Genomic DNA, 25621 nt, shown 5'->3' on the forward strand with positions numbered 1-25621 from the left:
ATCAGAATCACCTAATTACACCTCAAACTGCTATATCTAATCAAATACCTGCATTATGGGTATTGATTTCCAATAATTTTCGCAGAAACAATTTCCCATTTGTCTTATTTTCGAGAATAAAATAAAATTATTAACGCTCACAGTTTCAGGAAAAACTTTTCGCAAGCAACAACGATATTGTCGCTCCAGTTTCATTGACATTACATGCATATCACCATATTCAAGCATTCTGTTCCTAAAAATTGTTACAGTGATGGTTGAAAGAGGACATTGTGATGTAGAAAATAATAGAAATTGAATTACAGTGGCGTTGTAGCCATAAAATGCGATAAAAAGATTAAATTAAGCTTGAAATCGTAATAAATAAAAATCTGGCAAATAAAGTGTAGATTTCTGGCAGCCCCTAAATCGAGCAAGTACCCGAATAAAATTGCTTTAAACCCATTGAAGTTTAAAGTAATTAGAYTAATTTATCGCGGGCATTTCATCGAGTAGTAAAAGTTGMTCGAAAAAAATTAGTTTCCGCTGCGACAGCATGTACCGGAAGTGGACCTTCTTTGTGTTTATTATCTGCAAATACAGATTGATTGTAGGGGTAAGGGAGCTTCCGCAAGCGACTGTTACAACCCCGCTCTTAAAAGTATTTATATCTTGAACAATACCACCCTAAATTAAGCTTTCGAATGGTGAATATCAATGTTCAATGTTAAAAAGGAAATGAATTTATTTTTGCCATATACACAGGCCCGTTTTATAGTTAAGTCATAAAATAAACTGAATTGCGCAAAGGTTTCCATAAATTGATATGGTGCTCATTCCCCGAATTAACGCAATACTTTTTATCTCGCTTACAAACTTAACCATTATATTATCCGAACTGCGAGAGATGGCATTCACGCTACATTTAGAAAATTTCGTTCCGCCAACGCATAATTAAGTTCTCAATTCAATTGCAATCCTCATTTTAATTTTTCTGATACGAAGAGAAGACGAAACTCTTGAAAAACGCGTCCCTTCTTGCTCTCGAARCGAAAATTTAACGAATTCGTACAAATATAATTATATGCGAAATCATTGTAAGCACAATGTTAAAAACACCACTAAACCAACAGTAATTTAAATCCTTTATAGCAACGCTTCCACTGAATCGGAGTCATAATCTTCTTATCGACAGGAACTGGTGCCAACATACTGTCAATTGCACTTGTGAACAATCCACAAAGCAGATTGTGGATTTTTATTTTTAAATGAATTATGCATATTCAGAAACTTTGCCAGAAAACACAAAACGGAGGAAACGACGATCGTATAAGATAGATTTCGGACGCGAAAAACATAAGAAGCTTTCGGAAAAAAAGACATAATTGCACTTGAGAATATCATGAAAGAGAACTGAATGCTAATCCAGAGGAAGACGTCTCACCCAAAATCCTGCAAACGCATGAAATTTTGAGGAAATGAGGCGGCAGCGCTTCAGACTTTGTCTTTTTATTTTCAATTCAAATTCATTGCATATTTTACACCACCAAAACTAGATTCAGCTTAAAGTGTCAATGAGAACAATCCGACCTTACAAACAGTTTCAAGAATTGCGGTTTTACAAAGCCACAAACACAAATTCTCCACAATTGTGTGTTGTTAGAAAGCAATGAAACTTCGGTTTAAGGTGAAATCACTTAAAAATACAGTTTATAGTCGGAAATGAAGCTTGATAAAGAAAAAAAATCGCATTAGAGGTTTATTTCAATTTGTTATAGCTAATCAAGGCCAAATTCGCMAAAATCTCTATGTAATTTATGTAATCTTTTAGACTTTAACTTTAGACATTTGTGAATTACTTCGTGTGCCCAATTTTTGGTGGTCTARAAATATTTGGGTATTTCGGTTGTTTACTTTTGGGAAAACAGCTTAATTTCCAGGATTCTGTCAAATGTTCTGATCCAGAAGTAGTCTGTTTTTTCTTTAAYTGGAAATTATCAAGTCAAAATTTTGGTGAAAAAKTTGGTAGCACCTTGTRTCCATAGCCACAAATTTTGTTTGCTCTTTGTTTTTGTCCCTAGAAATTTTATTAAAAAATTATGGTTATGTTTTGAAATTGAGATGTTGTCAAAATTTTGACTTTTATGAATCTTGTGTCTCTGTTTGCTTTTTGAAAGCGCTATGATTGAATACCTGAGAACAGATATCATTACCTAAGGTCTAAAGACAGTGCTAATAATTTTGATAGAAACACACCGCAAGTAAATACAATGTTGTGGACAAAAATGAGGATCCTGCTACAAAAACTTTGAAGAAAAAGGATGTATATACAGAAAAAAGTTATTTAGCAAAAGATACAAGTGGGTATTATGATGATTGGCAATAAATTTTGTGTAATTTATTGAAATGGGCTCAAAGTTGATGCATTTTATAAATTTTTCTTCAGCTTTAGTTTTCTTCAACTTTACTTCTTCAATTCATTCCTCAAAAACGATGCAGAAGACTTCTTTCGAGGTTCTTTCTCATTCATGTTTATTTTGTATTCTTGTCAATTTTTTCCTAAACGTTTTTTTTCCAAACGTGCATTACAAATTGCCTTTTTTCTAACTTCCTGCTTGTGAACTATTCGTTTCCAAATTTCTAAAAACTGTTAGCAGTACCGAATTTGTTCTTTTTTTTTGGTGTTTCGTCTCTTATTTTTCTTAGACGATTTTTTATGTTGACGTTAAATGACATTATTGTTTTCAAATTATTTCAAAAAAACTGAACTTCCTTTATTAAAATTACCATGAATGAATTTACTAGTGGTGTCAACTGTTTGGCATTTCCATTAAAAAAAAACAGATTTTAACATTTTAGATCCTACTTATTTAGCAAGTCAAATTAAATCTTAAATTGTTTGTTTTTGAGTAAAGATTTTAAATTTATTTTGAGATTAGAAAGTATTTTTATTAATAAAATAGAGTAGAGATTTAAAGAGTGGGTAGGCGTAAATATGGCAATAAATTTGTGATTCAAGGGCTTTAAAAAAGTTGAATCGTGCCATTAGTGCTTAAACCATCATAAATTGTCGATTGGTGTTCAATTCGTCCACAAGGGAATAAAGTCGCGCTTTTAGAGTAAGTGCTCAGCAACATTTAAGTTCGGCCAAGTATAAAGTTTATTTGTCGTTTTGAGATCGCGTTGCCGGAAAGACTAGTATTGTGGGCGTGCGACAGTTTTATTTTAAAAGGGGGTGCACCCCAACGAGTCTCTTCAAGATCACCCGTACGTAATTATCAGTTATCAGTGAAGTGTAAAAGCACACAAGCTTTTTAGCAGGCTTTTCTTTAAACATATTTCTATCAAAGCTTTTCAATTCGGCGATGTCAATTCGCGTTTCGTCTCGCTCGCTTCGATACACTCAATTTGGTTAAGTTTTAAAGCTGCTCCTTTCATTTAGGATTCAATTAATAATTTTCGTATTTGCGAGAGGTGAGATTAATAATTTAAGTCGCGATGCGGTCAACCCTTTTAGTTAACTCACCGCAGCTCGACACCTAATTTCCACCACGACACTAAAGGGTTTCTCTGTTATAGTTTAGCCAGTAGGGCAATCTGAATTTAAATATTCATAAGCGAATTAATATTCATTCTTTTATTGAATTGGGAAATTTTTAATTTCATATAGTATGGGAAACGGTGAACGTGTCATAAAATTCATCAGATGCAAATTGACAATATACAAACAATTAGTGATCCCTTGTGCATTAACAGACAATGACCATTTCATTATTAGTATCAGGAATGCCATTACAGGACGCGTCATGAACAAATATGTGTTTCAACCCCCGCAAATTTAATTTGCGTACCAACTCATATTCCGGCTGGATTAAAAAACTCGTTGAAACTTCTTTATTACACCTAGTAATAGTACACAGTCATGCGGGTGAGGGATGACCCCCCACACACCCCCTATCCCTATTTAATATTAACATATAACGTACTAACTTATCTACAATCTCGATGATTTACGCAACGGTGATAGAATGAGTAATTACCATCCCAGTTCACCTAAAATGTCAAGAGGGTTATGACTCGAAACATTCGSCCAAAATTATCAAAATCATCATCTATTAATTTGACAAATATGATGGGTCTGTTTTGAAAGAGTTTCTTATTTACTGTGTCAATATTTTATGGAGGAAGCTTTGTGTGTTGATAAATAAAAGAATAATGAGCCAATTTGGCGATTTGATAATCCGGTGAAATGGTCTGTGTTGATGTTGAATAGCGGGCGCGGTGTTGAGATTCATGGTTGTAATTAATTTGTTGTGAGAGTTGTCGCTGGCCCTTTCAGATGGGTGTTAATATTCTACAGGTGTCTTGCATGGACGTGTCCGTTCGAAGGGTAACACGTTACTACACCTGTTTTGTTCTGTACAAACAGTAATCTGTTGCCGATAATGCATTGGGTTTGCATCCAGTTCGAAATTCAATTGTTCCCATTGTGTGAATGTGTGGCACCCTCTCAATTTTCTGATCACTCTGAATTGACAAGTGGACAGCAAAAATATTTASGAGACCGCAGACCTGACGGGTCTTTTGAAAATAAATCTCCTTTTTCACTGAATTGAAGAAATCTGTTGGCAATTAATTGAAAATTGACGTGGAGGAAATTAAACAATAAAGTAATTGTTCAATCATTTGTGCCAGCTAGCATGAATAAATCAATCTCTAAATGTGGTTCGAATTGAATCACTTCTTGAATTAATCAAATCGAACGACACATTACTCCAATTACACGAAAACTCAATTAATCATTAGGTCTCATCTCGAAAAGGGCTACTTTTCTAATCAATAACAGTAATCTCCGGAGGTAATTTAGCAGCATCACACATGGATAACTCCAACTCGGGTCACAACGCGTCCTCTTTTGCACCAATAGTGTCCTGAGTGACAACTAGTACAGGAGTTAAATGAAATGTCACTCAAGATGGCGTGCGGTCGCCACCCCAAACGCCCAATCCGTGTTCCTCGTTACACTTTAATAATAAATCAATGGGACAAATCTTCCTCACCAACTGGCCAGACTGGAACAATTCAAATTACCAACTAAGCCRAACAATATATCCCTGAGAAAAACTCCAATACATGGTTCCGATTCTATTTAATCTATTCATAGTCACGGATCAGGGAAAAATTACAAAAACCGTACGTTTAATTAGGTTCGTTCTTGTTCTCCCAACTCAATTATTCAAAATGGTTAAAAAGTTCACAGATGACACCAAAACATGCCCTTGCATAATTTCTCTCCTTCAACAAGTTTTTCTATTATGGTTAAACYTTRCCCTGAATAATAAAGATGCGTGCACAAAATTGATCAAATGCCACAAACTTTGTTTCTGTTATTGATGAACATACATCGCATAAAAAACACAATGTATCATGTGTGTTTTCAAACGGAAAATTCGCTCCCAACGTAGACGATTTATTCCTTGGATGCATCCTAATAATATATTTTCAGTACTGGTGTGGACTATAATCCCAGTAATTGCAGGAGAAATTTTTGACAAAATCTTAAAGTAACAGCCCTTCACCGTTATGGGTCAATGGTACTACAAACTATATCCATGTCAAAACTTATAATCTATTATTCCACTAGTCGACAGCTWAACACAGCACCTGTGAAAACCGGTTTAAACGCAAGTCGTAGTTTGATACGATTTTTAACTTCGTGAGCAGGTAAACTCTCCTTCCTAAATTATCTGTTTTTACGACRCTGTGCTAATGTTGACATTTGAAAGCTTGGATTAAAAAAGTGATATTTTTGCAACTGGTTCCTTGTATCAATTCTCGGTCAAGTATTTGATATTCTAGCAACCGCTGTTGAATGTGATCCTTTAATAAAAGAGTCAACTAGTCTTTCAGAATATCAATTATTGAGGCGATGATCGTGAATTACAATTGCGCTACCTTCTCACAAAATAATCTTGTGTGGTGTTGGTTAGTAATGTCAAGCGAATATGATGAAAGAAGAGTTTAGTCACGGGGATGGAGTAGATCAAGATTTTAATGTATAGTGAAGTCGAGAGAATGGAAAGCTGTATTGCCGGCAATATTTCATTCGTACATCCGACGGGTGACCGAAGAACGTACAAGAAGATTGATAACTGAGTGAATTCTATCAAAAACATTAACCAGTATACTCCGGTCACGATTGCATATAGTCGACACAATTTGCTACGTGTGCAAATAGATGACAGCATAATCCATCATTGCTGTCCGGTTTCACCCCATTCCAAAGTCTATATGGCTCATCACAACAAGTTCTCGTTGTTACTTCGGCTTCCATACATTCCTCCCTTTATCACACAATCATTTTTGATGAAGCTCCAAGTTGCGCAGTTTTAATTAAAGAATCTACCACGAGGCGAACTTTAAAGCAATTTGTTTTATCGATGTTTTTGTCAACCGGGCAGAATAGCTCATCAAAATAATTGTTGGAAAAAACTGCAAATGAAACGCGTTGAATAATTCGYAGCAATTTYGGCGGAATCGCAGAGTGACATATTAGGGCATTTTTGTTGCAATGGAGCTCATACCTAGCTGCCTGCGTACGATCGTTCAGTAAATTGCTATTCATGATTGGCATGTATTTGATGATAGACGTATTTGATTAGGGCGGACCTAATGATACGTACAATTTCCTCGCATGCAATGTATATACATTCATATAATGTCACATGAGCCAGATTACTGTATTCACTCCCAGACATGTGGACCCCTAACAAATAGCATTTGATGAGAGGCGATATGTTTTCATTTCTGGTTATAGTCTATGCAAATTCTCATAAAAAACCAACAATTTTCTCTTGTTCTATGTTTACGCCGAGGGCACGCCAAAATTATACTATATTACCGCACTTAAAAACCTATTTATAACGCAACAGCTATACTTACAAACCTTACCGCAAATATTTGAACGAATTTCTTTCCAACTTTTTTTACGATCGAACAAACACTTCCACTGGCATAAATGATTCGGAAACACTCAGTTTCCATCAAACGTAATTTGCGTAATGACCAACTTGGTCTCAAAGGCGTTGAACAGCATGTGTTTCTTAATATCAAATTTCTCACGCTTCCATAATAAGAACATGCAATCTCAAAATTATACCTACCTCAAATTGAATTATAATACTTTGATGATTCTTTATTTATTTATCAGGGCAACAGGTTTATAAGACAACGAATCTCAATTGTGTTCAATTGATAATGATATCACAAGCTCAAACACGAAAAGGCGTTCAAATGTGTCGTAAATGAATTACCGTTGAATATTTCATAGTTTCACCTAGCAGCAAATGGGAGGAAGCGGGTGCTCGAATTAGTTCCGTGTAGATCGTAGATAGGTTAATGCTGTTAGTATGGGTTGTTTTAATCGCCAATAAAATCTCATAATGACTAACATTGATCAAATTACCAAAAAAATCGTTTCGTTTTGAGYGTAGGTATTAAGTATTTTGTGTTATTATGTCTGAGAGATCGAATCTAGCCCCGGTGTGAACCGGCAAATGGTGCAGGTATACTACTCATAGTTTCATACAATATCATTATAAGCACATCATAAACTTGCTGATCACCGATTTACTGATATCAAACAATTTCCAATGTGACGGATTGGTTTCAACAGAAAATTTCCCAGTGGAATTGCATTCCATTTGGTGCGGCCTGAATTTATCAAAGAGATACATTGATCGGTTGCGTTTAGGCTCGATTAATCTTTTTCACTATTCTATTTATGCGGAATATTTGTAAATGTCATCAGTAATATTATTTCAGGTGCCATTTATCAATTATATGATTATATCGCTTTTTCATCATTAATTATTGAGATTAAATCTATTTACATGCTTGCYTACAAAGCCCACTGAAAAATCTCTCTCATCTTTCATGCAGCATTAAACTATTTATTAATAATTACTCACCACTGATAATGTATAGTTTCAAAAACACATAACGCTTCCATTTTTACGATATTATAACTACCTGTTTCGCCGCGAGTGATGATGCTAAATGGAGAAAATATTCCGCTCTTACATAAGAAACCATTTTCACCACAAGAAGCTGCTTTCATCATTAAAACAAAACCACCAATAGTGCCATATGTCACCTCTTCTTAATTAACTGATATCGGAAGTGCTTTAATTCGATTTCCTGTCATTATTTGTCAAAATCACCCCTTGTTTCCACCACTTCAAATTGTCTTGCCAGCAATAATAGTAATGATGAATGTTATAAACTTATAAATAACAACAATGAAGAAAAAGAATATGATAACGATATACATGTATCAAATTCGGTRATAATGAAATTTTGTTACATGTTATAAAACCTCTTTCATCACGCCAGTATTCAAGAGTAACGTTTATACGGGTAAGCTCATTTTTTATTTGYAACATAATTATCACAACCTGCTTTGTAAGTGAGTGTAGTCAACGAGAGTTCCCCTCGTCTTTAGCCCTTATAAGGGTCAGCTCAGGTTAGACCAACAGTTCCTCCAAGATCATCCCATGCAGGTGTGAATGAATCATCAAAGGATTGCACAGGTGTTAATGACTCATTATCAATAAATTTGTTAATAGTTGGAAAATCAAAGATAGGGGTCACGTGGAGGTAATATTTTACTCAGTTACTGAGGCATATAAGTGAACCTAGATATTAAAATTGCATGTAATGAGACAAGCTATGAATAAAAAAGTATATCATCAAGTTGTTCCACTTGTTCGACTTGTTTTAGTTTTCGCGGATGAGTTAACGTTTTCCATTTCTATCAGTAACAAGTACCAGTAACCGGTAAGAGGCATTTCACTTTCGTTTGTTCGTCGATTGGATGTGTAGAAAGACGGAAATGAATTTAAAACTTTTACGTTATTCATAGAGTGAATATTTAATCTGTGCTAACTCATGGCCATGGTAGTTGCGTTATAAGATTTGGGTTTTTACTTTCACTATCAACAACCGCTACCTATTGTAGGAGCGGGGTAACCTGAAATTGCAAGGTAAGCGAGAGTATCTCCACTTCAGTCTCACAATGCTTTATTAAAGCATTGTTTGTCCCTTTAATTAGTTAGCAACATGGTCACTGCTGGAAAAATTGTGATAAGGATTGTGTTTGTGGTCTGTGTTGTATTAGTGCTTATCACCGATTATTCGGGACTTATACACAAATTAATCGGCGGAAATAGAACTGATGAAACTGGAAAAGTGCCACCAAGACCCAAAAATCCCGGATATGGGGATCCCAAGACTGATATCGATATCGACGCAGATATCGAAGATGATTCCATCAAACATTTAGGTAAAATTTTAAAACAAAATTGACTCCAACGCTCTATTTTTTAAAAGAACCAACTTTGTACCTAGTCTACCTTGAAATCTTTGACATCTTGCCTTGAACACAGTGGAACGCTAAATCCTTTTACTCAACATTTTCATCAACTCGAACTAAAATTACTCATTAAAAACATATTACTGGAACTGGAACTAATTAAAAAAACATCAAATYTTAATAATAAAAGTAGAAGTGTTTTAAAAATGACAATTTTTAAGGTACAACGTCCCTAAAATCGGAACTTTTACAAACAATAAAGAATGCGTGTTTGCCGAAACTGATATGTGAACTAAATGCAACGCCACAGAAAGATAAGCTGACCGAGTCCGAAAAGTCTCTGCTAACTCTTCTTAGGTAAGAAATTGAAACCCTCTTGATGACATTATATTGAAAGCTATTACGGAAGCGCACATAACATTTACTTTCACTCTGTTGTAATAATAAACTTCGGTAATATAATTGCCGATTTCGCCATCACCATTGTCCCAGACTCAACCTCTTACCATGTCGCTCTTCAAATGACTAATATTCAGTCATGACACGTGTCAAATGCCCAAATTGTATAATAAAGTTTTCTGTTTTAGGGACACTTCAATAAGTACAACCGCTGAGTTGACGTCGAAATATCATTTTGCCGCACATATGGGTCAACTAATTGCAGGAGTTGAGGGAAATGGCTGCCATAATTTTTATCCGACATGTCCTTTTCCGGGTCTTCAAGTACTCCAAATGATGAAAAAAGTCAGGATGCGGTAGAAGAATTTTATCGGATGACATTTCGCTTGATTTCGTTCTACTAATTGAACTCAGAGCTCGGTCTATGCCAGCTTTCACAAAAAATCATCACAAACATTTCACTCGACAAATGAAAACGGAATTAATTTATTTCATGGGAAGATCATCAATTTAAGGCGTGACATGTTACCTACCATCAAAGTTTATAACTTTGATGAAACAATAAAATGACAAATAATATGTAATTGATTAGGTATATTATCCTTGCTCTAGTAAATCTAGCATAGAATATATGTATTTATATTGAGAAACTAGTCTACAAARAATTCAAGTATTGTTAGTTAGTATAGGAGGATAATTTGTAACCAAATTGTCTATTTTACAAAATGGGCAATGTGATATTAGTGCTGGGCAAATTGCAAATATTTGAATAAATTTAATATTTTAGGTATTAACGAAATTAGTCTTTATACAAATTACCCGTCTTGTAGTTTACTTTACATACTATTAGATATAAAAATAATAAAACACGAATATAAGTGCCAAAATCTTATAATACGAAAAAAATACTTTATATCTTAAATTCATCTTTAATTTTATTTTTATAGAACTATATTGTACCATAAGATTTTTATATCTCAATAATATTTAAAAAGACTTTAAAATAAAAATACCTCAACATTTGTAATTTAAGATATAAGTGAAAGTTTTTCGTTAGTTGTAATTTTAATCATCACATAAGGTTTATATTTGACTTTGCAATTATTGTTGTTAAGACTGTTTTTCCTATTAAAGACATGTATGTATTATCTAATTTTACTTGTAAATTAAGACATGAAGTACGTAGTTTATTTTTACATTGTGATATTTTCTGTTTTAGTTTATGTTTTTGTAATATTGTAACTGTGTACTTTTTAATACATAATTTACTTTAAGTATGATTTTGTTCGTTATTAAAATGTTGGTCTATAAATATTTCTTAAAAACTCGAATTCCYAACTACTGTCTAAAATATACAGTGGACATATAATGGAACGTCAAGTCTTTTGAAAAATTATTACTAAAACAAAAAAACGGAGGTATAAAATTTGCATGTTGGTCGTAAATAAAAGCCATAACCATTAAGTTGTAAAGCAATTTCAAAACATCTCTATCCAGTCAACTAACTCACCAGTAGTTACATGATGATTAATGTTTAGGCCCTTTTAACGACGATAATTAAAAAAATAATAACCATGCAGTTTTATTTCCTCTCTTATTTGTTAATTGATGACAAATCAAACAGTTTCATAAAATTTCAAATAAACATTGCAGTAAACACAAAATCCAGTTAATAATTTAACTACAAGTCATTCTTTTAAAATTCGAGATACGTGGGCTATAAAATTTGGTATTTTAAATAGTGTTGACCTTTTGAAAGCCGCCCCTTTGTAGCGTAATTAAAATTCGGTTTGAAGACAACATTTCTTATTTAATGGGGTTGTGGAAGCACGTAAAGCTTTGTGTAATTTGTGTTGAGTTTGAAATTATCAATAAAGGGTTGTGGAATATTTTATCTAGGAATAAACTGTCTAATCGTTGGTAATTCGCGATCGTAATGTCGAATCGTGTTTGAACCTCGTTGTGTATGCGCGTTTTAGTGTCCTTTGTTGCACAATCAAGTTTAGTCAGGACATAAAATTCTTTCTTTACATGTTGCTACGAACGCCTCTTGACACACGGACAATTTAACTTTCGTCTTTGTACAAATTACTAGACTTGAGGATATATTTCTTTCTCGAAATAACTACTGTTAGCACGTTAAAGAATAAAATGCGTCCAAACGTTAGTATATGGGCTCAAATAGTAGGGTACTTTATAAATATAACGTAATGAATTATGTCTGAAATATGCCTTACGGTTTATTGCAGCCATCGTAACTTGTAAATGCTTTTATAGCCTTTACTCCTTGTTTAGCGACATAAACATTGTACTTTTTGTTTCCTAAGTACTCCTTCCTTATCATCATGATGAGAATTCTTCTATAGTTGTTTTTTTCTTATTGTACTTCTCTATGCGCAATGCTCCCTCCAAAAGGGTTTTTCTTTTTATACTTAAAACTTTACAACTGTGTTTATCTCCATAATTAGCTGTCAATACGTTTATTCTCAATTTATGCAACATATAACAAGAGGTTTTTGTTTCCTCCTCGTAAACTCTCTACTTTATATTAACTCAACTTAGTTAATGCTAATACGTGGGCTTATTATATTGCCAATAAGTATACCATCCTAATAGAATTCTGTCGCAATATACCAAAATAATTAATATTTGTTGTCACGCAACACAAATTTGAAATTTTACTTCTTTCCTCACACAATTGGTAAGTATATATCTGGTTGCCAGTAGCTGGGTCATGTTGAAACAACTTGCACAGCTTGCTTATATAGAACATCCAGTAAAAGTAAGCGAAAGCATTGTTTTAAATTCAAATTCCGCGCCATGAGTCACGTTTCGTTATAGAAATATATTTTACTTTCGATTTCGAGGACTCTCTTTAGGAATATTAACGGTGTCTACGTGCTAAATGCTGTTAAACTCGAGGAGTGGTGGCCACTTTCACTCATACACCTCTAGTCAGCAGCTGTTTCAAGTCCATTACTAGTTCTGTGTTATTTGGCCACAAACAAGATGAAAACAATACCTCTAGTTTTTTTTACGTATGTATCCATTTATATGGCACTTTTAATATTAGAAGGAGCCACCCCCGTTGCTGCACAAGAACCCTCTATTGAACTACCTGTAGAACTTATCGGATTCCCAGTGATTATTATAGCAGTTAGATTATCTAATTTTGTGAAGAAGCTCGCATATTCACTAAACCCGAGTAAGTACTAATACCAAAACTTGAAAATTTTGCACCACTGCACAAGATACCAATTATCATAGTTATTTATTAGTAATGCTTTCTGCTTTTGTTTAATGACGACCTTTTGAAAAAATATTTCATGCCAAAAGACGTCTACTCTTGGTATTCAAACTTTTTGCCACCTTGGGTCCAGGTTTGTTAATACCTATCTATTGCACATTTTATATAAATTTTGTAATTTATGAGGTAATGTGAATGTAATCAATAATCACATTGCAAAAATACTGAAACAATTAACCACGTGTATATCGCAATCAACGAAATTAAAACAGGTTCAAGTAAAGTTATTTATGTCTTGGAACTTTCCTGCTAACTACATCTCTGATACTTTCACAATAATAACGTTATTTCTATTATTTTATGGTGAGGCTGTAAAGAAATGACTGGGAATTGCGTTACAATAACTCTATCAAAAATTAACTTTTCCTCAGGAACGTATACAGGTCGTGTTCGAAGAGCAGCAATAGCGTCTTCCGATGAAATGATCGACATGATCGAAGCCGAGAAAAGATTAGTTTTAGAACTTGGCGAAAATGTCTGCATTTACACGAAAGTTTGTTTACATCACGCAGAGAAGGCAAGTAAGACTAAAGGAAGGCGAGAAATGGTCGTAGATTGGGACGAGATTTTCAGGTAAATAAATAGAAGCGAGTAAGGTTTCATTTCATTTTCTCGAGGAAAACAATTTCCTTGTTTGAAGGGGTTTTTATCTGCGTTTCTTGGTTTTCTCTTACATCATAAATTACGAAATGATAAACAGACTAACTATTCAATTGTCGAAAAATTATCTTAATATCAGTATTATGCAAATATTGCAGTGGAGAGATGTCCGCGAAGAAAAACGTATCTCTCTTTCGCATCGATTTTCTTTGTTCCTTCTCAAACATTAGCGTCATAAATTATGTTTTAGAGTTACGATAGCGGTATTAATGAGCATTTTTTTCATAACGAAGCACTTTGCATCTTCAATGAAACTTTTCATTTGCCAGACGTTAGTCATAATTGAAGTTTACTAAATTACCATTTATCAATAAGTGTCCTAGTTTTTTTCCTAAGCCGGAGCTATGTTAATGGAGCCTTTCATAACGTTACTATTAAGAAATTTTGATATTGCAAATTATCTATTGTAATAAGCAAGTTAATGTGTTATTAATTTAAATTTTCAGTAACTACAAATCGACCAAAGAAAAACAGAAAGAGTTCTACCTGTTGAGTGTATTTCTGGGAGATTTTATTGCCTCGCCACGATTTTGCAATCAATTAGCCAAAAGGGGGCGTGCTTGCGTTGACTGATCATTTGTAAAAACTTCACTGTTTATTATTAATAAGAAAAAAAAAATTGTTGTATCTAATATTTTATTTAAGATGTGTAATTTATTCATTATAGTGACCTCATTAGTAAACACTTTTTTACAAAACGTTCATTTTGTTAATAAAATTATTTTTAAAATACCAACTGCAGCCCTTTTCTTGTGTATGGTTTTACATAAAGGATGCATTTAAGTGCACCCTTTTACATACAAAAGTATGTAATACACCCTTGCCTCTTACTCTTATTTACGTGAATCTTGAAGTACTAGGGAGGAAAATAGGTCAGGGGTGTATACATCGTAATTTACCTTCGCCATCTTTTGACCTAATTGCAGAAAAATCTGATTTCATCTCTATAAATAAACGGGAAAAAGTCTAACGATACGTGGGACTTACTTATGGCAAGTCAAAACACCTACAAAACTTTCTTCTGAGTGAAATTTTATAAGTAAGTCGATCCTTGGCGATATTCTCATCAGTAGCGATTCGCAAATGAAAACAGAACAATGGTGACCAAAGTACTAGTGCTAGTGGTTGTGTTACAAATACAAACTTGTATTACAATCAAAAATAATTTGAATAAAACCAGCGAAATACTCTTGTAAGTATTGACCAAACTCGGGGAAAAAATCGAAAAAATTATTTTTAGCAACTTGGCGAATTATGCCATCGAAAGTCGTCAAATTCGCAATCCGTGTCTTTACGAACGCGACGAATCGAAATATTACACTTGTGTCAAAAAACTAAGACTGCGCCAGTACGGCCATCTTCCATACCCTTCAAACTACGCTCAAAATTTCAACTATCATCCCCAAAAAGCCTACCCCAGTTTCATCCCGTACCCCCCTCGCCCACACCAAGACCAACAAAGCATCATGGATGTGCTGTTTACAATAGCAAAAAATGACGCACTTCGCTGCGTCCCGAGATTACTTTGCGAAGTTACTTCAGATACGATATCCAAAAGTCGGCAAGGTTTCGCTTTACCGACTTTACCATTAAATATTGATATGGGATCAATAATTAGGTGAGTCAACAACTTTCTATTAGAATTTCCATTTGACATTTGTTTTCCCAGATTGTTGGCAACTATAGACATTCCAGGTGGTTCACCGATTCCGGTTTTTGCCAAAGCCGCACTTTTGGGTTATGTCTCAAAAGGAAATTCAGATTCTTGTTTAGATGCCTACCCTCAGTGCCCACGTGATCCGAACAAACTGGTTCACTATTTGAATAATTATAATGGAGGTTTCTTCAGGTTTTTTAAAGGAGTAGACACGCGACCGGGTCAAGTGATAAATTACCCTCAAAATTTTCCCTTAAGGCCCTATCAGAATTCGATTGCACAGGAGCGGATACAGAATAGGCCGTTACAGTATGTTTCGAATAATTATGTTGGTAGTAGTGACCCGGTTGTCTTTTCTAATAATGATGATTTTAATGTGTATAGTCGCTTACCTAAAACTTTATCGTTCCCCAACGACGATGATAATCGTTTTAACGAATTTGCATTCAAGAAACCGAAGGAATTACCTTTTTCCATTAGTGAATATTACTCTAATGAATTGGATTTACAAAGGCCTTTACCTAATCATAGAGTAACCCCTATGATATTTCCTGACAGAACAGGAACTGGAGATTTGAGGCTGGATTTGGAGGAATTAAATGAAAATTATAAACAGTCAAATAATAACTTTGTAAGCTTTCGGCCTGTAGAATCTAATGAAGGTTCTTATTACCGTGGGGCAAAGGGTGTTTCAAGTGACGAATTCAATACTAACAAGGCTGTATTTAGTTTTCCTGTTTAATTATTTAATTTATTGTTTTATTAAATGTATTTTTGAGATTAGTGTTTTTTATTTAAAGGAAGTGCATTCAGGTGTATGATAGTCTGATTTCCTTAAAATCTGCGAAAAGAACAATGTCATAGCGACGACAAAAACTGCGGTAAGCTCCCATTCTGTTATATGGAAGCTCGGATTTGTATGGTATTAAGGGATAAACGGAAAGAGGGTTCAATTCAACGTGTTGCGATACACTTTGAAGTTCGTCACTGTCAAAGAATCTTTTGTTATCTGCAACTTATTATTACGTTCATTTAAAATCTTTACATCTCTATGCGTGACAATGAATTACAATTTGCTGCTTTTTAATTATTGAAAAACCTTTGAGTTGAAAACTTAATTATTTTCCATCGACATACTCCTTTTGATGGTTGCTGGAGTTATATCAAAGACGAAGTAATAAAGATTTTTGTGAAAAATTTGCGGTTAGCGGGGTTTGTGTTTTCCCCAGTCTATAATTTTCGTATGATACCCTGCCATGGTGTTAGACGAAAAGTAATACATGTCAGAATGTTACACCCCCATTGTATTGGGAAAACCCTTGAATTGACAGTTCATTCCACTGATAATTACCATTAATTTCACGCCTTACGCAATGTCATGACGACATGTGGTGCTACTGACACGTTCCGGGTCTCAAGTCGAATAATAAAATAAATACAATTATTATGCAATTGAGCAACTCATTCAAGCATATAAAACACACTGATTGAACTCGAACTTTATTATTTGGCAACGAAATGTGTCTAAGACCAGCAATCTCTGATTACAATCAGATTTGTGAGATTAAGTTCGGAACTGTAATCAATTGCTTAGAGTGAAGAGATTACATAGAGTAGTCGCATATCAACTCAATCCGGCATACAATGGATTATGGTCAACACAAATGGAATAAAAACAGACACACGCGTTTCAGCGTCAAGTAACAACACTCTCATTCTTCTTTTAGCAGAAAAAATACCGCATGTGGCACGTGGCGTCACACCATATGTATTAATGAACAATTATGTCTAGATAAACTGAACTTAAATCCACCCTAATCCCTTGTCGATGGCCAGAAATTGCTTAGTTAAATCAATCCGAGATAAGAAATATTGATTTACGGAACATTGTTATGGAAATGTCATATTTTCAAAGAAGAGCCATCGGTAAAGAGGCGTGATATGTCATGATATAGGCAAAAGACAAGCGAAGGCGAGGTGACGGGTACTCACTGCAAAATAACAGGCACCCTCTTAATGTCTCACACACACCCACTTGTATACTCCACCGCCTTCTTATTATTCACTTCTCTATTATCAAACTCACCCGTTTAATGTGTTGTCTTCAAGTCGCTGCAAACTTTAACAATTTCGCAGAAATGCATTCGAAATTGATACGTTATCAAGTGACATCTTTTTTATTCCATTTCCCTATATCCTTAAACTTGTCAAACGGTCAGTATTTTTTGTTCTGTTGATGGATTTTTGATGGGAGAATAAATGTTGCAAAGGCGTCAAATCCATATAGAAAATTAATTCAAAGACACCCTACAGAATACGAAAAGAAAATAAAAAGATTAAAAAGATGAGTAACTCCAAATCAAATGATTGTTCTCGCCAACAGCCCCTTTTAAGTCACGTGTCAAAAACAGATACAAGATAATGGGGGATTGAGCAGAGTGCATGAAACAATCAAACGTTGTTTGCTTCATGTATTARATTTTTTCACCAATGTTTGTGGGTGATAATTTAGAATATGATTGACGTAAAAAAACTGTAATGTGTGTTTAAAAGTTCACAACTAGCATTATTGCATGCTCATAGCTTGTTAGAGCAACTTTTATCTGACGTTAATAACCTTTGAAAACGGTGTATTATTTGATGCAAAATGCATCAATTTAGGCATTGGGTAAAAGCGTAAGACTCGTCGATAGAAGAATGGTTGGCGAGGCTTCGGTTAACCGTAGCTGTAATTTGAATCATGATGTTGACATTAAGCCCTACAGTAATCCGTCACAGCACAACGCCAAATACTTTTTTAACTTTACAATAGGGGAGGCGAGCGAAGTGAGATAATGTTTCGAATTGACACCGGTTTCAATTCCATTTAGATTATGCGGATCACGGATTTTCATCTCTTGAATCTTAAACCCTGTGACAAAATTAATTCGATATGTAAGCTATACGCAATGTTCACGCCACGTCAAATTAAACGCCATTTTGACAGCCCGTATCGYAGCATCATGCGTCACATACTGGAAATTAATATAAATATTTATGATACTTTTATTTGCAAGTTTAAAATTTAACTGAAACTTTTCAAGTTTTTCCAAATAGCTAGTGACCGGTTTAGGCTGAGGCTTGATACATACACACATATCACTCTCGATGGGTACACGGAAGGGTTATTTGAGTGTTTGGCTGTTGAAATCCGAGTTGAATGGTTATTATAATTTGAAGCACCTAGAGGAAAACTGTCTGTCTTCGTTGATTGTGGTTTTGATTGTTCTTCGGTTGCGTGGATTATTTACATACTATCTATCAACCACAGTAACCCAAAGGGTTATCACACTTGTCAGAAATAATTAGATGATGGAAATGGGCACTTTGTATCAGTCAACCACACACTATTTGCTGATTAATTATCGTCACTGTTATGATGACACTATACTATTGTTCTCTGTGAAACCTTCTGCATATATGTAAATAGCAGCCCAATTCGAAGATTGTGCTTTAATTGTGTTTGACAAGAAGGAGAAACAGAAGTGATAAACAAATTTAAGGGAGATAATGACTTGTATAATGAGCTTTTTGGTGTGTCGTTAACGTTAATTCTATTCTGAGAGATTTACGACTCTACGGTTGACTAGGTATTATTTGGAGAAAAAAAATATCAAATTTGCCTGCCTGACTCGAGTTGCAACATCAGTCACGTAAATATACAGGCGTCAAGCCGTCTGGGGCCCAAGGTCAAATCCTACAACCGAACTAAATCTATCGTGTCTAAAACTAAGCACAACTGAATCTAATTCTAAATGTTTGATATTGGTTACCAGTTGAAAGATTTATTTTATTTATTTCAAAATATTAATGCAAATATTGCTTGAAACTTCGTTTCAGCTGTGGAAATTTTCAAGAACAGCTGACATATGCGATCGAGACAAGTGAATGAATAGGAGCAATAATAAGATGCAATGTATATCACGTTACAGCCAATTACTTTCAAGAATAGATTTGGGACTAATCGTCAATCATCTCAAGTGTCTGGTGAAACCTTCAGGGGTAAAAAAAATAAGCGTTTTTGAAACACGTGTCAGCTGTTTGATTTTTGTGTTTATTTTTCTAGAAATTAACACCATTACTGGAAACAAATGTATGACAATATAAATAACGTGTTAATTTGTATATTTTTTTTTTTGGTGGGTTTTGCATGTAAAAAAATAAACAAGTGTAATCGACTTTCAATATTTATATTTATTTCAAATCAACTATATAAAAGTGAAAAAGTTACAAGTGAAAGACCATCGGGAGTAGATGTGAGTATGGCATATAATAGACTGGCTGCAAAAATTCGCGGCAACATATACTCTTTCCATACTTCACAAAAAAATATAATATTATATAGATATATGTTTATAAACATGTATAAAACTTATGACATTTATTTGAAATAAAAAATATAATACATAAGCAATTCTAACTGAATTGGTTTATTGGTCTGCCGAGGGCTTTTAATATCACACAAGGGCCTCGGTGGCCGGCTTGGTCCAGCTCAGATCAGGTAATTTACAAGGCGAACATAATACACAATACAATTAAGAACATATGGCATTATCAGTTCATAAAAAAACAACTAAACAATAACATACTAATCCTAAAAATTTACGAAATTAATAATAAGAAACCTAGTCAACACTTAAATAAACTACTATACTGACTAGGGAGTAATAACTACGAACAAAAACATTTTGACAAAAATGTATTCGGAGATCAATTAACAGGATTGAAGTGCTATAAAGCACAAAATTGCCTCTTCGGCAAATCACAGAGACGCTTTGAAGAGCCATCTACAGCGCGCAACTTACTAGATCTACTTACTACTAAGCTAAACTAGTTACAATTGCTTTAAATTCATTTAAAAATATCAGTATTTATGTATGTATGTACATGAACTCCTATATAATATATATATGTAAAAAAGTAAAAAAAGCTGTAGCTGGCCGGTGTTGAAGAATAGCCGGCCTCCGCGAATATTTACAATTCAGGTGCGGGCTGATCGGCACTTTGGATCGGCACGTGTCCACCTTTCGCCGCACCGGGCTATTCTAACTACGGAGATCATTTGAAAACCTTAGGGCAGCCGACTGCACCAGAACCAGAACCAGAACCAGACCTTTGACCAGACTGCTGCAGTGCTGCACCACACTTAACTTACTACACAGTACAGTCAGACTCATGGTAGCGAAAGCGAACAAAGGGACGACGTCCCGCCCATCTGCTTAGCTCAGGCCTTTTGGCACCATTCAATCTTTGGCTATACTGAATCCAACTTTAGAATCTTTATGTTTATGTACACATTAATTTACAAATTATTATTCTCTTCTCAAATCAAATACCATATAAAAAATTCCTGAGAGTACGCTTTCGATTCGTACTAAATGAGATCAATTCTTTGATTTGTTTTGCTCCTCTTTGGACAACACACATAACACAGGCAGTGCGCAAATGACCTACGTATATCTCCTAATCTACATAGAATAACTAATTTGGAACAGGTGCAGTCCCACCACACATATCAATGGTACTGCCTTCCAAAACGTCCTTACTCGGGGCACCAAACGCGATAACAAACTCTCTTCGACAAATTCTTCTTTTTCTTCGTCTTCTTCTTCCACTCCCTCCTGAAACAAAAAACAAAACATATACAATATTTTACTTTAACAATGACACGAACATTATAATTTATGTTCCAACTATTACTATAAAGGGATATTTCAAGGTCAAGGCATACTAATGACAATAATGGCTAACAATTAACGACTTTATAAAAACTACAACACAAAGACGTAGGAACTCATTTCGCAATTAAATCCATTTTACTCGAGGCCCTGTTTCGTGCTACCGAGAAATTAAAGGGTATGTACATAACTACGAGTTACGGTAACTTTATGCAAATATGTAATGTTGGTTGCATATTACTCTACTGTAACTCAACAAATGCAACAATTACGTAAAGTGAAAGGGTTTGTCTTGTGTTCTTGCATTGTTTGTATTTTTAAATAAGACGACACAGTAATAATCAATTGTAATTTATATTCTAGTGTTAGTAAAAAAAAAAAAAAAAGATATAGTAGCAAAGTGGTGTAAAAGAATGATAAAAGAAAAATAATCTCAAGTCTCAAAAACACATATCTCGAGATTATCGAGAAATAAATCAAAATGTGTTGGGTGAGTGCAGAAATGTTAAATTTGGTTTTGGTAGGTAGGGTGTCCGAATCTGCCACACACCCACCTTAAATTTCGCGGACGTTTCGTCGTCGTCAATCTTTCGAAGTATGAGACCAACCTGACTGCAGTCTTTCGTCGCACAGTCTTCATGAAGTGAAATTTTACAATCATCACAACAGGATTCAAAATTCGACCTCCTCTGTATCCTACTGGACAAGGTTGGCGGTGTAAAATGGCTTAGACTCTGTCGAAGCAGCAAGAGCGTCTGTTTGAGCTGATTATCGTATTCGGAAGAGCGCAATCTTCGCTGGAGTTCTTCGGCAAGAAGTCTCACGAGTTCCTCCATACACTCTGCAACAAATACCAAATCAAAATCACGACTTGTTGAGACCGCTAATTGCCGTTCTGCACAAGTGAACAAGCCCGAGGTATTTGGCGCGTACGCGACCATATTGCTTGCTGCACACAGCTGTTTGCTACTACGTAGGTATCGATTGCATACACGTTGCGAATTGCAAGGCCACTCGTAAAAGGTTTATTTCACAATATTTATTTACTTGAGCATAATCGCTCAAACAAAGCCGCTTTACGACTCGCACCTCCAACGACATGCCAATCTATATTACAAACCCTTACCATCGTCACAATTGTCACACCAAACTCATCACTTCACGGTCTTAATGCAATATCCATAAAGTGAAGAGYAGCGCGATTTCGTAGGGGTATAGGGAAAGCACTGCGAAGCTAAAACCTAAACGAGCAATCGACTCACGCCCGACCCTGAACTTAAACGAAGACGAAGACGACACGGCTCCAAGCAACAGGTCCACAACTCTTTCGTACCCTATCTCCTCCAAGTCCTSGCACTAAATTTCCGTCACAGTCACCACCGAAAACAATCCTAGCAAGTTTGAACACCACTTACCTTGGAGTTCGCGATTCTCTTCGTTCCTTTGGAGACGAGTTTGCGACAAAATGAGTATCACTGATACAATAAGATTGTTTATTTCGTCCTCCGGGAGGACGAAGGGAACTGCCATCGTGAAAAATCCTCGTGGTAGCGTCGATAACAAAATTACGTAACACAAAGCACAACAACTGAACACACGAGGCGATGTGCGCCTGAATGCAGTAAGCACACCCGAACCACTCCACACTTCAGCGTCGACTGGTGTGCTTAGGTGCTTGCCTAGACGACACAAAGCTATCAGATGATAGACTGCCAGTTCCACCGTCACATTTTGCCCGTGACACGGGAACTTACCCCCAAAATACACGGCTATAGAACACAAAACTGGAGCCCACTCGTCGACCAATAGACGAACGACATAGGCGTGTCTACCAAAAACGCTGCTTAATATTGGTCAAGTATTAAGTTGCGCTGGCTACACTCAAACCTGAATACACCAAAAATACAATAATAGCTTGCCGAAATGAGTGTCAAGCTAAGATTGCGAATACTCAACTGGCCCCCACTCCAACCTGGTGATGCACATATTTTTAAAATGCCTGACTGGGTGACGACGTGATTTAACGGGATTAAATTCATTTTTCTCAACTCTTCGCACTGGAAGTTTATGCCGAAATCTTTGTTCTCCCCGTGTTTACTAAATCTTCACGTGCACCTTGACAATTGAACTGTAAACAATACATCATCTTTCACTCTCACTATTTATGGGAAATAACTGTACTCCAGCTACACACTCTTGACTTTTAGTCTTTTATTTATCTACGACTTGTCTTTTAAGGTAAAATTTTATAAATCGATACAACTCTTGCTGGATAATGGTTACGTCAACAAAGAACGGATCACTGGTTTATGATTATCCGCACCAATGGATATTGGCTACCTCTTTTAATAAAATATAATGTTCACGAACTTACCAACTTATCTCTTATACCTAAGTATTTATTAAACACAACAAACTAACCTTAACCCCATAATTACAAGACCTCGAAAAATCAGTGATTAAACGCCCAATAACACTGATACAGTCATAACAATTTCGTTTACGCAAATTCTCAAAACTAAAGTTATTACACCATGGCCAATTGTCATACTTTGTTTCAGACAAAAAAAATAACGTATATTTATATAAACACATTAGTATTCACTTTTCATACACAAACAATAATTGACAGAAACGGCAACAATGACGTTTATACAAAAGCGTCACTTTTTAACAAATATTTTGTTACCACTGAAACAAGAAACTTTTTTATCCTCATTAATTAATTAATCATATCATTGTTTTTATACATAAACAAATGACCCATTCGTCGTAGTGATAAAAATGATTTCGTGAAGAATAGGAAAAAATACAAAAGGTTACAACCCAATTAGTTGTTTTGTCTTGTTTAATTCAGAAATAGAAAGGTTTAGAAGTTTTCGCTCATTATTGAATCATAAATTCGTTTGATAAATAAAGAAAGGAATTGATTGTTTTAAATAATTGAGCATTTGGAACTGCATGAACTTGAACTATAGATTTTAGAAAAATAGATAATAGAACATTGTTTACAACCCTAAACTGTGTCAACAACATAATTATTAATTCAATATATGTGTGAATCAGAGTAATCCACACAATACCACTCGAATATCATCAAATATTGCAAAACATCATTTTGCACCTAAAGCTGTAGACCTGCGTCGTAGTTTCCAATCGATGTTTATCATTAAGATGTTGAAAAATCAAGTTTTTAACAGTGTGAACAAAATAAATAAGGACAATTTTGATAAAACGAAACGGTTAATTGATATTCAAGTGGCACACGCCTGGAGGATTTGTTTTGTTTATATCGTCCTAATCGATTTCTAGTGGTTTAAGACAGGTTCTAACCTGTCTTAATCGTATTTTTTTCTCTTAATTTGAGATGCAGGTGTCCACTTTGCCGTGCGGTGCCGATTTTACCTCTCCAGTTTCGTCTTCAGCAGCGAAAAGTAAAACGTAGTATTGCTGATAACAGTATCAACCTCTTAATTCGAAGGACGGTTATCTAAACTGATGTCTCTGAGCAATTTTTATCACCAAAGGGGTACCTAATAAATTGTGTAGGTATAAAATAACAAAAGATGCGATTTTGGGTAACGGCCTTGATTTTGGTTCAATGACTTGTACACTTCCAGCTCTTTTCGATGATTTTATTTTTTGCAAAAATGCACTCTTGCATGGAAATTGATGTTTTGTTCCAAGATGTACTCCTGTCTAATTTTGGGTTAATGCCTGGAAAGGCTCTCGATGTAGGTAGGTATAACACAGTAACCTTGAACGCAACAGACAGATTGGAGAAACGAGTGTGTATTAATAATCTCTAATTAAAATAACAACCGGACAAATTGTACGGTTTAAATTATGTCAATGTTATCACATAATAAATAATGATAAAGATGCCCTAAGTAATGGATTTGATATTATACGCTAAGATTGCGCTCATTTGTGAAATCACAGTTTATTGACCTTCTTTAATTATGCGGTGATTCAAAAATTTCTCTATATTGAATTTTCTAGCAAATATCTTAAAAATAAATCACCCATTCCTATTTTGTACCTCAAGGTTATACACATACGTCGTCATTTCTCTTGTTTGGCAATTTATCTCCTGTTTTTACTATTATCACTATTTTTATCATTTTTGTATTATCAATAAACAGGAAGCACCAATGAAATTCGTGAATCAGAGACAGCACCCACAATAGGTAACAAAGCTGTGTTTGTATTGTTTGCGTTCCTATCTGGCAATGTAAAAATTCACAAAATATAGATTTGTCCTAGATGCATAAATACATAGTTTCCTCTTATTATATGTATTTCTAACCAAGATGCAGCCTTTAAATGTCAAGGTCAGTGTTATTCGCTTTATTATGTAGATACAAAGAAAGTTAGAACGTACAATAGTGATACACAGAGACCACAAATGGACACAAACATAAATTTCGTAGTAATTGTGTTATGTGATAAGACAAGGTGAAATTTGGAGAAGATTGTTTCTTTGTTTGCCACGTGGAAAGAGTTCTAATGAAATATTTAGGTGTCGT

At 34.9% G+C, this 25621-nt stretch overlaps 4 protein-coding genes across 6 annotated transcripts; 3 read left to right on the plus strand and 1 right to left on the minus strand.

The window, feature by feature from the left end:
• Nucleotides 1-8840: 8840 nt before the first annotated feature.
• On the plus strand, nucleotides 8841-10545 carry LOC123006407. 2 transcript variants are annotated; one of them, XM_044400860.1, is made up of 4 exons: nucleotides 8841-9023; nucleotides 9092-9322; nucleotides 9574-9709; nucleotides 9940-10545. In XM_044400860.1, the coding sequence occupies exons 2-4, from the start codon at nucleotides 9100-9102 to the stop codon at nucleotides 10109-10111; spliced, it is 531 nt and encodes a 176-aa protein (XP_044256795.1). In that variant the 5' UTR covers nucleotides 8841-9023; nucleotides 9092-9099; the 3' UTR covers nucleotides 10112-10545. The 2 variants fall into 2 exon arrangements, with proteins under 2 accessions (XP_044256795.1, XP_044256794.1); XM_044400859.1 differs by lacking the exon at nucleotides 8841-9023 and having other exon boundaries at nucleotides 9034-9322.
• Nucleotides 10546-12641: 2096 nt separating this feature from the next.
• Nucleotides 12642-14416, plus strand: LOC123006354. The gene is made up of 3 exons (XM_044400776.1): nucleotides 12642-12956; nucleotides 13430-13631; nucleotides 14165-14416. The coding sequence occupies exons 1-3, from the start codon at nucleotides 12761-12763 to the stop codon at nucleotides 14289-14291; spliced, it is 525 nt and encodes a 174-aa protein (XP_044256711.1). The 5' UTR covers nucleotides 12642-12760; the 3' UTR covers nucleotides 14292-14416.
• A 140-nt stretch (nucleotides 14417-14556) lies between these two features.
• LOC123006353 lies at nucleotides 14557-16155 on the plus strand. The gene is made up of 3 exons (XM_044400775.1): nucleotides 14557-14910; nucleotides 14959-15336; nucleotides 15388-16155. The coding sequence occupies exons 1-3, from the start codon at nucleotides 14816-14818 to the stop codon at nucleotides 16115-16117; spliced, it is 1203 nt and encodes a 400-aa protein (XP_044256710.1). The 5' UTR covers nucleotides 14557-14815; the 3' UTR covers nucleotides 16118-16155.
• A 3433-nt stretch (nucleotides 16156-19588) lies between these two features.
• Nucleotides 19589-22820, minus strand: LOC123006345. Of its 2 annotated transcripts, none has more exons than XM_044400764.1 (3): nucleotides 22508-22820; nucleotides 21701-21933; nucleotides 19589-21035 (listed from the first exon to the last, which is right to left on the minus strand). In XM_044400764.1, the coding sequence occupies exons 1-3, from the start codon at nucleotides 22620-22622 to the stop codon at nucleotides 20883-20885; spliced, it is 501 nt and encodes a 166-aa protein (XP_044256699.1). In that variant the 5' UTR covers nucleotides 22623-22820; the 3' UTR covers nucleotides 19589-20882. The 2 variants fall into 2 exon arrangements, with proteins under 2 accessions (XP_044256699.1, XP_044256698.1); XM_044400763.1 differs by having other exon boundaries at nucleotides 21647-21933.
• Between the last annotated feature and the right edge of the window lie 2801 nt (nucleotides 22821-25621).

Source organism: Tribolium madens, unplaced genomic scaffold, assembly GCF_015345945.1.
Source record: "Tribolium madens isolate multiple individuals breed KSU strain unplaced genomic scaffold, Tmad_KSU_1.1 Scaffold_2;HRSCAF=44;Tcas5.2_LGX, whole genome shotgun sequence".
NCBI classification, from domain to species: Eukaryota; Metazoa; Arthropoda; class Insecta; order Coleoptera; family Tenebrionidae; genus Tribolium; species Tribolium madens.